At 37.8% G+C, this 12,411-nt stretch overlaps 1 protein-coding gene across 1 annotated transcript in view; it reads left to right on the top strand.

Annotated features, from left to right (window-relative positions):
- The window catches only part of CFAP44 (cilia and flagella associated protein 44), a 144,683-nt gene that overhangs the window by 27,870 nt on the left and 104,402 nt on the right, over window positions 1–12,411 (top strand). The window contains exons 5-8 of the mRNA XM_061193078.1: window positions 3,644–3,806; window positions 5,643–5,745; window positions 9,074–9,290; window positions 10,986–11,100. Coding sequence (XP_061049061.1) covers window positions 3,644–3,806; window positions 5,643–5,745; window positions 9,074–9,290; window positions 10,986–11,100 — 598 coding nt within the window. The remainder of the gene's footprint in view (window positions 1–3,643; window positions 3,807–5,642; window positions 5,746–9,073; window positions 9,291–10,985; window positions 11,101–12,411) is intronic.

Genomic DNA, 12,411 nt, shown 5'->3' with positions numbered 1-12,411 from the left:
CTGAGGAAGTGGGCACAATATAATCCATTTTAATAGAAGAATAAGAGTCTGTGAGAAAAGTAAAAGTGGGATGATTAACAAGGGGATTTAGGGTTTGCCATCACTTTATGATGTTAGGTTTGTGAGGCGCTAGTTAGGAGACAACTTCCATTAAGGCTCTTGGTTAGCAATTTAGCATGCCTGCCCTCCGAAGGGCAGTGGTTATGACCGCATGGCCTAGACACTGACTGGCCCCTTATAAAAGGGGTGCTGAGAGGGGAAGGGCAGCGTACTTCCTGACTCAGTTTTGCTTTTTATGTAAAAATAGAACATGTTATTGTTATTATATCTTCTAACTTTATTTCGATTCCAGGTGTAACTAAAACTAATTCACCCTGAAATTTGTAACCTGGAGTTTTCTCTCTTGAGGGCCTTTTTTTTTTCCCTTTGTGGCCTTTGGACAGGTTACTGATGAAAGTTATGCTGTTGGCCTTCTAGTCGATTTTTTTCAAATGAGGTGGTTTATTAGTCACCTAGAAGCTTTTCCTGAAATGCACGTGCTCTGATAGCTTCCTGGACCTACTGCATTATTTCCACGTGGAGAGGGGCTTGGGTATATGTACTCTGAAAAAGCTTCTCGGGTAATTGTGATTGTGCTGCCTTCTCCCGGCTCTCAACACTGGGGATTTGGTGCTCCAGAATACAAGGATCTCTGTATTAGAGAGATATGCCTAGTCTGTAAATAAGGGAGTCAGAGGGATCTTGACGTTTGGCTCAGTGCATGAATCCTTTCTACTCATGCTGGAGGAGTGGCTGTATAAGCTATGGACTTGTCTTGAACACTTTCAAAACCAGGGCAATTACAAAGCAGCTTATCCCATTTTTGAATAGCTTACGTTATTAGAGAGCTCCTCCAGGCCTTGAATTAAAATCTGCCTGTTCTGGAATGTCCTATGTCATTAGACTTAGTCCTACTCTCTAGAGATGAACAAATATAATCTCTATTTCTTGTGAGAAGCTGTAAGAAGTCTGCTCTCATGTATCCCCATATACCCTTTTAATTCTTTATCTACTTCAGTTTTAACATTTGTGTCTTCTAAATCAATCAAGAAAGTATAATTTATAAAATATCACCTAAACCACAGCATAATTTATAGAAGACACTAAACAGCACTTAAGACAGTGTTTAAACACCATTTTAAAGTGGAGGTCCTAGATGGCCATGGACAAACAGAGAAGGCCCTGGGCCTCTGATAGGAAGTTAAGAATAGGTGCCAAAAGAGAGGATGAGATAAAACAGAAGGGAGGTGAAGGTACGTCAGAACACATTTTAACATTTTCAGAGTTCCGCTTAGGGACTGCCTTGTCCTCTGGGGTTAAAAGGGAAAGATCAGACTCTAGTTATTCATTCATTCATTCATTCATTCAACCGAATAAGCTCAAGACTCTGTGGTAGGCATTCCAGGAAACAGATGAATGAGAAGCAGTCTCTGCCCTCAAGCAGGTTGTGATTGATTTAGAGGGAAAGTGTTTGGGAAGCTACAATCTAACCCATTTCTGCATTTGAAAGTGCCTTCAATCAAAACTGCAGCAAGTAAGAGGGAGTTTTCCCCCTGAAATTACAGATGATAATATTAGATAAATGATCATGTCTCCAATTCCCTACTGTCATCCAAGTTAGTGAAGGGATGGTAGCCCACTTCTACCCTCATAGTTAGACATTCTTCTAGCCCTGTAGAGTATTACACTGGCACCTGGGAAAAGGGAAAGGAGAGAAGGAAGAAGGAAAGGTGAGAACAGTAGTTTAGGGAGAGAAAAAGAGGGTAGGCAAAACTTCCTGCCCCATACCAGGCTCTGTAAAGATAAGGGGCTGTAGACTCTACTCTTTATTTGTGAGGTGGCCCCAGGTATTCTCCATGAGGGCAGAATAGCTTCATCTAGATCTTGGATCACATATTCATTTGCATTTCTATATAAGATTCAATTTTAGGCATTAATGTCTTCTAAATTTATAAAATTCCTTTTTCTTGTACAAATGCCCTGAAATGTTCTCTCTCTTTTTCAATTTAACTATGAGGCAATGAGATAGGTATAGTTACTTGTAGTTAGTTATAATTTATATATTCTTCACAACTCAAATTGCATTAATTAAAATTTGCTCTTCCTTTTTTACATTCTACATATCATTCTTGTTAAAAGTGTTGTATAATTTCTTTCTCTGAAAATATTTACTTACAAATAAGGGGAATCGTCTAAAATCAGATTGAAAAAACAAAACAAAAACAAGGGCTCAAGAAATAAGGATTGCTCCAGTGATCCTTCAACTTTTGTGTTCAGCAATGAATTCTTGGAAAATAAGAATATATCTACTTAAGATACACTACATAATATATTTCCTTGGCAAACTATAATTTTTTAATAGGTTGATCTCATTTAATTATTACACTTATATCTTGGGTTATATTAATTTGAGCTTGAATGTAATAACAAAGTACACTTAAAAAATGTTTTATAGCTCAGTTTTTTAAACCTCTATTTTGAATTAATGCAGTTTTACTCTATAGCATAAACGCACACACACGTATATACTCATCTGCACACCCGTACATACTAATGATCTTGGAAAGGAAATGTTAGCCTATTTATTTTATATACTTATATATTACGTATTATTTAGTCAATTTTCATAACTTTTCATGATTAAATTTCAATTATATTTATGTGAATTTATTACAGTAGTCACATTGTCACTGGTGTGTCAGAATTTCACAAACATGTCAGAATTTTATTTTTATTTATTTATTTATTTTTTAAAATTTATTTATTTTATTTCTTTATTTTTGGCTGCATTGGGTCTTCATTGCTGTGCGCAGGCTTTCTCTAGTTGCGGCGAGCAGGGGCTACCCTTCATTGCGGTGCGCGTGCTTCTCATTATGGTCGCTTGTCTTGTTGCAGAGCACGGGCTCTAGGCACGTGGGCTTCAGTAGTTGTGGCACGCAGGCTCAGTAGTTGTGGCTCGTGGGCTCTAGAGCTCAGGCTCAGTAGTTGTGGCGCACGGGCTTAGTTGCTCCGTGGCATGTGGGATCTTCCCAGGCCAGGGCACGAACCTGTGTCCCCTGCATTGGCAGGAGGATTCTTAATCACTGCACCACCAGGGAAGTCCCCAGAATTTTAAACATCTTGTCTTTCAGCATCAAGGAAGAGGCCTACATGATCCTTTTACTATGTTCAGTCAACAAACTGGACAGGCTTTGGGAGTACAAAGATGGCAAAGACAGTCTTTCTCTCACATTATACTGTGATTCAGTTTTAGCAGGAGAGAGGAAAATGAAATTATTTAGGGGACTACTTTGCTCTCTATAGTACCCAAATAGAAAGTTTATTTTTTATTGCAGACAAAATTAATGTGCTTTCAGGGTTCTCCTAGGAAAACTAAAATATTGACTGAATCAGAGTATGAGAATTTTCACCTAATTTAAAAACAAGATTACATTAGTAATACAGTAAAAAACTCTGAGTTTCAGCATAAAATTCAACTACTTCAACCCTGGATGTTTATGTAACTAAGGGTATGGGTTTTAAAAAATATATTCATTTCGTTACTTTTCCCCTCTCTAGGACGGTTATGTTGTTTCACTTGTTTTCCTTTGCAACTTTCCCTCAGACATTCCTTTGGTTATGACTGCAGAAAGCGGGCCAACCTACAACTTCTGGACAGCAATATGGTGTTGTACATAGCTGGGAACCAGCTGATCCTTCTGAATTTGAAAACCAAGGAACAGACCTACCTGCGAAGTAGCAGTGGCAGAGGAATTGGTGTCATTGGGGTATGCCTTTAGTAACTTAGAAAACAAAAATCCATCCCTGTGTTTGTTTGTTCTGTGGACCAGCCAGGCTGTGAGGTGGGAATACATGAGATGCACAGCAGTCTTCATTCTAAGGCATTTTCAATTCGCAATTACAACCACTATGTTCACTGACATTAGCTCCATGCAATATTATAATATTGTATTAATAATATTATCATCTCATTTTGCAGATAAGGAAACTGGGGCTAATAGAGTTTGAGTGACTTTCCCATAGTCATGCAGGTTTTTCACATTAAATGCTATGTTGCTATTCTGCAAAGATACTGAGATGAATGATACAAATGATAATTCACATAATAATTAAAGCTAAGTGCCAGATAAAATGTAAGTAAAGAGTTGAACATTAGGAAATGAAGCACAAATTGCACATTCAGTAGTTTCAAGCAGTTGACGAAAAGATCTGTGTGTGATTTCGAGTCTGTCTCTTCATTCCTCCTCAGGTGTCTGTCTCCATCAGTCATTTTCTTTCTTGTATCTTCAGCCTTTACTTCCTTAGGCATCCTCAGCATAAAAGCATACTAAATCAACTTGTTCTCATTTTAAAAGGCCCCTCTCTGGGAATTCCCTGGTGGTTCAGTGGTTAGAACTCTGTGCTTCCACTGCAGGGGGCGCGGGTTCAATCTCTGGTCAGGGAATTAAGAAACCGCAAGCCGTGTGGCACGGCCAATTAAAAAAAAAAAAAAAAAAAAAGAGGCAAAACCAAAAAGCTAGGTATATATACACAAGTACATGCTACGGTGGCACCAGCTGTTGCAAATATTCCCGGGCCCGACATGAAGGCTCTGTGGAGGAAGTCGGTCGGGACCATCTCAAAGTACCATGAGCCCTGAGGTCCCCCCCATCTGCAGAGGACTGGGCAACATCTAGCCCGCTTGTTTTTCTATCACTTTATGGCCAACGGTAGTTTTGAAATGTCCCTTTTTCTATTTTGTGGCACGATAATTTGGTTTGAGGTCAGTAGTTAGGGGTGTAGTGTGAACAAGAATGCTAACCCTAAACCTCACCCTCCTGGACCCTGAGCGCTTGTGTGTCAGTGGGGCTCTTCTCCGTGTGTGCTGGGGCTGCTGGTGCCCAGACAGCGACAGCGACCTTCCTCCACTGCCCACGTCACTTCAATTTTTCTGAAACAGTTATCCATTTGTGGATGAGAAATGCTCTTGTGAGGCTATGAGAAACCCATCAGAAATGTGGTTTGGGGCATACAGGCTCTCTTCCAGAAAAGACAGGGTGAATTTATGTGTTGCGTGTAAAGCAAATGTCTTGCTTGTTCTAGGTCTCCATTAAAAATAAAGCAAAACACCAAACGCAGGGTAAGCAATTCATCTAACGTAGTTGTTCTCAAAGAGTGGTCCCCAGATTCAGCATCACCAGCATCACCTGGGAAATTGTTAGAAATGTAAATGCAAAATATCAGGTCCCAGCCCCAATTTACTGAATCAGAAACTCCAGTGTTAAAGCTTGCAATCTGTGCTTTAATAAGCCCTGCCTGTGATTCTGATGCCTGCTAAAGATTGGGAACCACTGTTCTAGCTCTTCTGATGGCAATTTAAAAAATTGTAGAGTTAAGACATGACTCTCTTAATGAAAGTAAAACTTAAAATGAGTATTCTTCTAGTTTTCAGTTTCAATTATATCCACTGTCAAGTATTTATTAGATGCCCAGTTTTGAGTTTTCTATTAGAATGGATCCTAATAAACAAATTATAAAGTAACAGATGCTAAGTACTGTATTAACTGAGCGATTTATATGATAATCTCCCTTTCAGTGCTTTAGTGAGATTTTATCTTTTATAGGTTCACCCCCAAAAAACTTACTTCACAGTAGCAGAAAAAGGAGTTTTCCCAAAGATTATCATTTATGAATATCCTTCTTTGAGGCCCTACAGAATACTTCAAGGTGAGTCTAGTAGAATCTTTAAAATATCTCACGTTTAAGGTTAACAACATTTTGAAGATGTAATATTATTGTAGCAGTCAGGGTCCTCCAGAGCAACACAGCTGGTGGGAGATAGAAGAGAGATTTATTTGAAGGAACTGGCTTATGTAATTATGAGGGCTGGCAAATCTGAAGTTTGTAAGGCAGGCTAGCAGGCTGGAAATTCTTGGGAAGGAATTGATTCTACATCTAAGGGCAGAACTTCTGCTTCCTCAGGGAAACCTTAGTTCCGCTTTAAGTGCTTTCAACTGACGGGATGAGGCCCACCCAGGTTACCAAGGATAATCTTAACTGATTATAGATGTTGACCACATCTACAAACTATCTTCACAGCAACATCTAGATTAGTGTTTAATTGAATAACTGGGTACTATAGCCCAACTAAGTTGACACATAAAATTACCATCACAATTATCTTACAATTCTGTTTTCCATATAATTAATTTCAGTAGTCAATTTAAAAAAAAGATTTTATTTTTCAGAGCAGTTTTAGGTTTACAATAAAATTGAGAGGAAGTTTCAGAGATTCCCACATACCCTCTCCCCTCACCCATGCTTAGCCTACTCATTATCAACATGACTCATCATAATGGTACATTTTTACCAAGGATGAGTCGATGTTAACAGTCACAATTACCGAAAGTCCATAGTTTCCCTTAGGGTTCACTTGTGGTGTTCTGTATTCATTTAGACAAATGTATAATGACATATATCCATCATTATAACATCATTCAGTATTCTGAATGGGAGTTTTCCCAAAGCCTGTCCTAAATATCATCTGTGCTCTGTCTATTCATAACTGCCCTACCCTCTTTGGCAACCACTGATCTTTTATTGTCTCCATAGTTTTGCCTTTTCCAAAATGTCATATAGTTGGAATTATACAGTATGTAGCCTTCTCAGATTTGCTTCTTTCACTTAGTAATATGCATTTAAGCTTCCTCCTTGTCTTTTAATGGCTTGATAGTCAATTTCTTTTTAGGGCTGAATAATATTCCATTGTCTGGATGTACTACATTTTATGTATCTGTTCACCTATTAAGGGGCATTTTAGTTGCTGTCATTCATTTCACTTACATATAAGCTTATATATAAGCATTCATTTCACTTATATATAGCATATATATATACACACACACAGACATAAGTATACATAATCAAATACATTATTGCTTTTATTTTGAACAGTTATCTGTTACATCAATCAAGAATAAGAAAAATAAAAGTTTTATTTTACTTTCATTTACTCCTTTGATTCTCTTCCTTTATGTAGATCCAAGTTTTTGACCTATATTATTTTCCTTCTTTCTAAAGAACTTCTTTTAACATTTCTTGCAAGTCAGGTCTCCTGGCAACAAATTCCCTCAGTGTTTGTTGGTCTGAGAAAGTCTTTATCTGTCACCTTTGAAGGATAATTTTGCAGGGTGCAGAATTCTAGGTTGGTGTTTTTTAGGTAAGATTTTGTCCCCCCCCGTTTGTTTTTTTTTTTTTTCCCCAGTATTTTTTTTCTTTATCTTTCATTTTCTGTAGTGTTTCTGGGCATTTATCCTGGTTGGTGATCTCTGAGCTTCCCGGATCCGTGGTTTGGTGTCTGACATTAATTTGGGAAATTTCTCAGTCACTATTGGTTTAAATATTTCTTATGTTCCTCTTTCTTCTCCTTCTGGTATTCCCACCACACGTACCTTACACTTTTTGTATTTGTCCCACAGCCCTTGGATATTCTGTTCTGTTTTTATCAGTCTTTGTTCTCTTTGCTTTTTGGTTTTTGAAGATTCTTTTGAGACATCCTGTAGCTGAGAGAGTCTTTCCTCAGCTGTGTCCAATCGAGTAATGAGCCCATCAAAAGCATTCTTCATTTCTGTTACAGTGGTTTTTTTTTTTTTTTATCTCTAGCATTTCTTTTTGGTTCTTAGGCTTTCCATCTCTCTGCTGACTTTGCCTATCTGCTCTTGTATGTTGTCTACTTTATCTGTTAGAGCCCTTAGCATATTAATTATAGTTGTTTTAAATTCCCAATATGACAATTCCAACATCTATGCCATGTCTGGTTGTGCTGCATGCTTTGTCTCTTCAAACTGTCTTTTTTTGCTTTTTGGTATGCCTTGTAATTTTTTCTGGGTAGCCAGACATGATGTACTGGGTAAAAAGAACTGCCTTAAATAGGACTTTAGTCACCTGGTGGTAAGGTGTGGGGCAGGGGAAGCATTCTCTAGTTCTGGGATTAGGTCTCAGTGTTTTGGTGAGCCTATGCCTCTGGACTGTGAATTTCTCAAATGTTTCTCAGCATTTTTCTCCCCCCTTAGGTAGGACAGGATGGCTAGAGTGGGCTGGGCTGGGTATTTCCTTCTCCAGGTCAGTTAAGCTCTCTGATAACACTCCAGCCGGTCAGGCTCTGGTTAATCAGTTTCCCCTGAGGGCAGACCTTATTAAGAAGAACAGAGGGCTCTTGGGTATTTCAAAATGGTTCCTTTTCCCCTCCTTCTGTTGGAAGCCTGGGGGGATTTTTCTAGATATTTTTACTTTAGGAATCTGGTCAATTCCCGGAGGTAAATCTCACCATATTGTTGGGGCCACCTTATGACTGGGTCCCCCTGGAGTTTTTAATTCTCAGGCTTGTCCACACTGAGCCTCCAGCAATTCGTCAGTTAGAGTTCATGTGTTACTTCCCCGGCAGTGGTTCCTTGAGCTGTTCTGGCTGTTTCTGCTTGGAAGCCTCTGCTCTGGTGAGTTGCAAATCCCTGTATTTACCTGGTGGTCTCGCCATTCTTGGGGGCAGGGGTTTGCCCTGGTTCCTTTCTTCTCGTATAGATCCAAGAAGAGCTGTTGATTTTTCAGTCTGTTCAGCTTTTTACTTGTTGTTAGGATGGAATGGTGATTTCTTAGCTCCTCACATGCATAACCAGAAACCTGAAGTCATCAATGTTTATTTCGTGAAATTTTCAGTGACAGATTTTAAATGGATTTCTCTCTGCTGTCTAACATGCTTTTGTGTCACCCTTCCCCGCTTCATAAAATAGAATATATTCTCAAAATGTTTTTCTCATGCAAAGTGTGATTAAGATTTCTTCACCCTCCCCCCACCCCCCCATATCATGTAGTTCATTCTACAGCCAAGGGTGATGAGTGATTTTGGAATTGTTTCTTTAGGGGAGTCTTGGCATTCTTCCACCAATGCACATCACTAAGGGTGCTCTCTCTCTCCTTTTTTTAATTTAAATAATACACTTTCGAAAAGTAAGTGCTGTCCATGTTCATTAGACTTGCATTCATCTTTTCATCCTTTCAGATGGGACTGATCTGGCCTATGCATATGTGAACTTTAACTGCGATGGTACCTTGCTGGCCTCTGTTGGTGGCAACCCTGACCACACACTGACAATCTGGAATTGGAAAGAAGAGCAGCCCCTACTGAGGACAAAAGCTTTTTCCCAGGAAGTTTTCAAGGTTACTTTCAATCCTGAAGATGATGAGCAGCTTACTACATCGGGATCCGGCCACATCAAGTAGGTTGCGTGACTGATACAGGTGCTAGTCGTTTATTGCTAGGGTCTTTTCTAAGAGGATTGACCAGCTGGAGACATTTTTGCTGATGTTGTTAACATTAGGATAATTTTTAAATGTGTTATTTTAAAAACTAACTGTAGTGCAGCTTTTGTAGTTGGGTATGGAGATTTTATTACTGAAAACAGCATAGATAAAAGAAGGGCTTTTGAATTTTGCTTGCTGCCTTCTTGTAGGCTTCACTTCCTAAGAGAGTTTGTATAATGTCTTGCTAACATTGGTGTGCTGTGTCCAAGTTCATATTGAGCTTTCAGATCCACTGTTAAATGTGTTGTAGCGATACTGTGAGATGGATAAGTCATCTTGATGTCTCTGAACTCAGTCTTCACTTGTAAACTAAGAATTATAACAGAACCATTCCTGATGCAGGACCCTCAATACTAAATGGTAACAGAGCCTACTCTTGATCTCAGGTCTCTGGGTGTTTTCCACTATATTATACCCTTTGTTCTTTGTTCAGGATGGAATTGATTTTGTCCTTTATTTAACAACCTTCTAGCACTACTCTCGAGCTGCCCTTAACTTGACTCCCAGTGTCTCTTTATGAGAAAGACGTTTTTTAATCTATCTTAAATTTTTTTCATTCCAATTTAAATCTGGTCCTTTTGAAATATAGACTAATTGAACAGATTTTTAAATCTTGGGGGAATTGTCAACTAACTCTGCTGGCTATAGGTTAAAAAATTCTAATTCTTCCATTGCTTACTAGAGTGCATATTTTCTATGTACTATGTCTTTAGGGAAAGATAGACCTTGAACAATTTCATGTGTGGTGTGCTATAAAAGAAACAGAGGCAATGGAAACATTGATCAGGGGACCTACAACAGCCTTGGAGAAGGGTGTTGGTCATTTAGGCTCTTGGCTTCATATTATTGGCCTGTTGATACTGTCCATTATCTATTCTACATCCAGTTGGTAGGTCAGATTCTTTCTTTTTTCTACATGGTTTTCATCATTCTGACTATTCATTTGTTTAGATTATGAATAAGAAAATATTAGTAACTTAACATTTATTGACTTTATGTGCCAGGCATTGTTCTAAAAGAGTTTTTCAACAATTTCATGAGGTTGGTGCAAATAATATTCTCATTTTACACATGAGCGAATGAAAGCACAATGTGATCAAGAAAATCACTCAAAGTTACACAACAAGTAAATTAGAACTTTTGGAAAACTTTTATATCCTCTAAAGTGGTACTATGCAGTAGAACTTTCTGCTAGGGTGGGAGTGGTCTGTGCTGACCAATCTAGTAGACAGTAGCCACATGTAGCTATTGAATACTTGAAACTGGTCAGTCTGAATGAAACACTGATGTTTAAATTTTATTTAATGTTAATTACTTTAAGTCTAAATTAAAATAGTCAAACGTGTGGCTATTGCATAGGACAACACAACTCTAAAATGTAAGATCTACAAAGGCAGGGAATTTTTTCTTTTTGGACTATTTTGCTCGATGCCGAATTCATATTGCCTAGAACTTTGCCTGACAGGTAGTTGATACTTAATACATTTTAATTGAATGAATGGATAAATGAAATAGTATGTGACTATGAAATATGTAAATGTTTGGGTGATATTAAAATTAAAATAAATAAAATTTCTTTGAGGTACATTCAGGCTCTTATTTGTTGGCAGGTTCTGGGAAATGGCTCTAACATTCACTGGCCTCAAGCTTCAGGGTTCATTGGGTCGATTTGGCAAAACAGCCACTAATGATATAGAAGGTTACATGGAGCTCCCAGATGGGAAGGTGAGTACAGCTACTATTCTACAATAATGAAATTACTGAAATGAAATGAAGTGATATACATATATGAAAGCAGTCTAAAAAGCACTGCCAATATTGGCAATAACAGATACTATAATTGTAAATATAATGAGCATTTAATTTTGCCTTTTCAGATGATCAATTTTAATTCTGTGAAATTGTCATAATCCACATGTACATATCATTTTGTCTTTACTAAATATTATATACACATATAAAGTATGCGAGCATTTTCATATATTAACATAGTGACTTACTTGTCACTTTTAACTATGTCATGGAGTTGCAATGTTTATAGTGTTTATCTTTCCCTTGTCTCTTCTTTGCCATGATCCTCCAAGAGGACTTACTGGGTCAAAGGTTATATACAATCTTGTGGCTTTTGCTTTTATTACCAAATTATTGTTCAGGAAGATTGAGCCACTGTATAGTGACATCTACAACACTGCAATTTTAATCTGTTAGTTTCTTCTTCTTCTTTTCTTATAAAATTTATAGACATATTGCCTATAGCATCAGTTCTCCATTAATATTGTATAAGGCTTCCTATTAGGATGAGTTATATAGTATTATTTGTGGTCATCTCAGTTATAAGTAAATGCCAACATACAAATATTACTCTGAGGAACCAAATGGTCTAGTCATTGCCTAGTGGAATATTCTTAATTTGAAATCATGGTGTATGGGAGGAAATAAAAAGTCTTGGGTGCTGGCTAAATTATAAATTACATATCCAAACCTATAAGATGATAATAAATCATTCCAGCTTCAAATTCTATAAGAATTAAGCTAAGATAAAGATCATTAAAAACATGGTATGAGATATATCTGAAAAAGGTTCAGTAGAGTTTGTGTAGATGTAGGGGAGAAAAGAACCCATTTTAAATGAAAGAGCCACAAAAGGAAATATTTAGAGTTGGGAGTAAATATTATATATGTAGAGGATTAATTGGAGTACTCATGTTGGGAAGGAGTGGGAAAGGAGATTGGGAAGTATGGTGGCACCCTAGTGTACGAGGACTTGAACAGCCAGGCAGAACTATTAGGTTCTGGAAGAGTAGAGTTGCAAAGGAAAGAAGTTATATATAAATTTGGCCACAAATGCCAAGCAAATTAGAAGGGAAATGTGCAGTCAAGGAGATGAGCTCAGAAGGAAGATACTGCTTTTATGTAAGAAGAGATGATGAGAGTCCGGACTCTTCTCAGGACAAATGGAAAAGGGAAGCTAGACATGAGTGACATTTCAGAAAGGAATGCCTTATAGGCTTTGGTGAATTTTGGTGACTTTTGATG

This window comes from Eubalaena glacialis, chromosome 6 (genome assembly GCF_028564815.1).
Source record: "Eubalaena glacialis isolate mEubGla1 chromosome 6, mEubGla1.1.hap2.+ XY, whole genome shotgun sequence".
Classification (NCBI taxonomy): domain Eukaryota; kingdom Metazoa; phylum Chordata; class Mammalia; order Artiodactyla; family Balaenidae; genus Eubalaena; species Eubalaena glacialis.
This window is presented reverse-complemented; position numbering and strand designations above follow the sequence as displayed.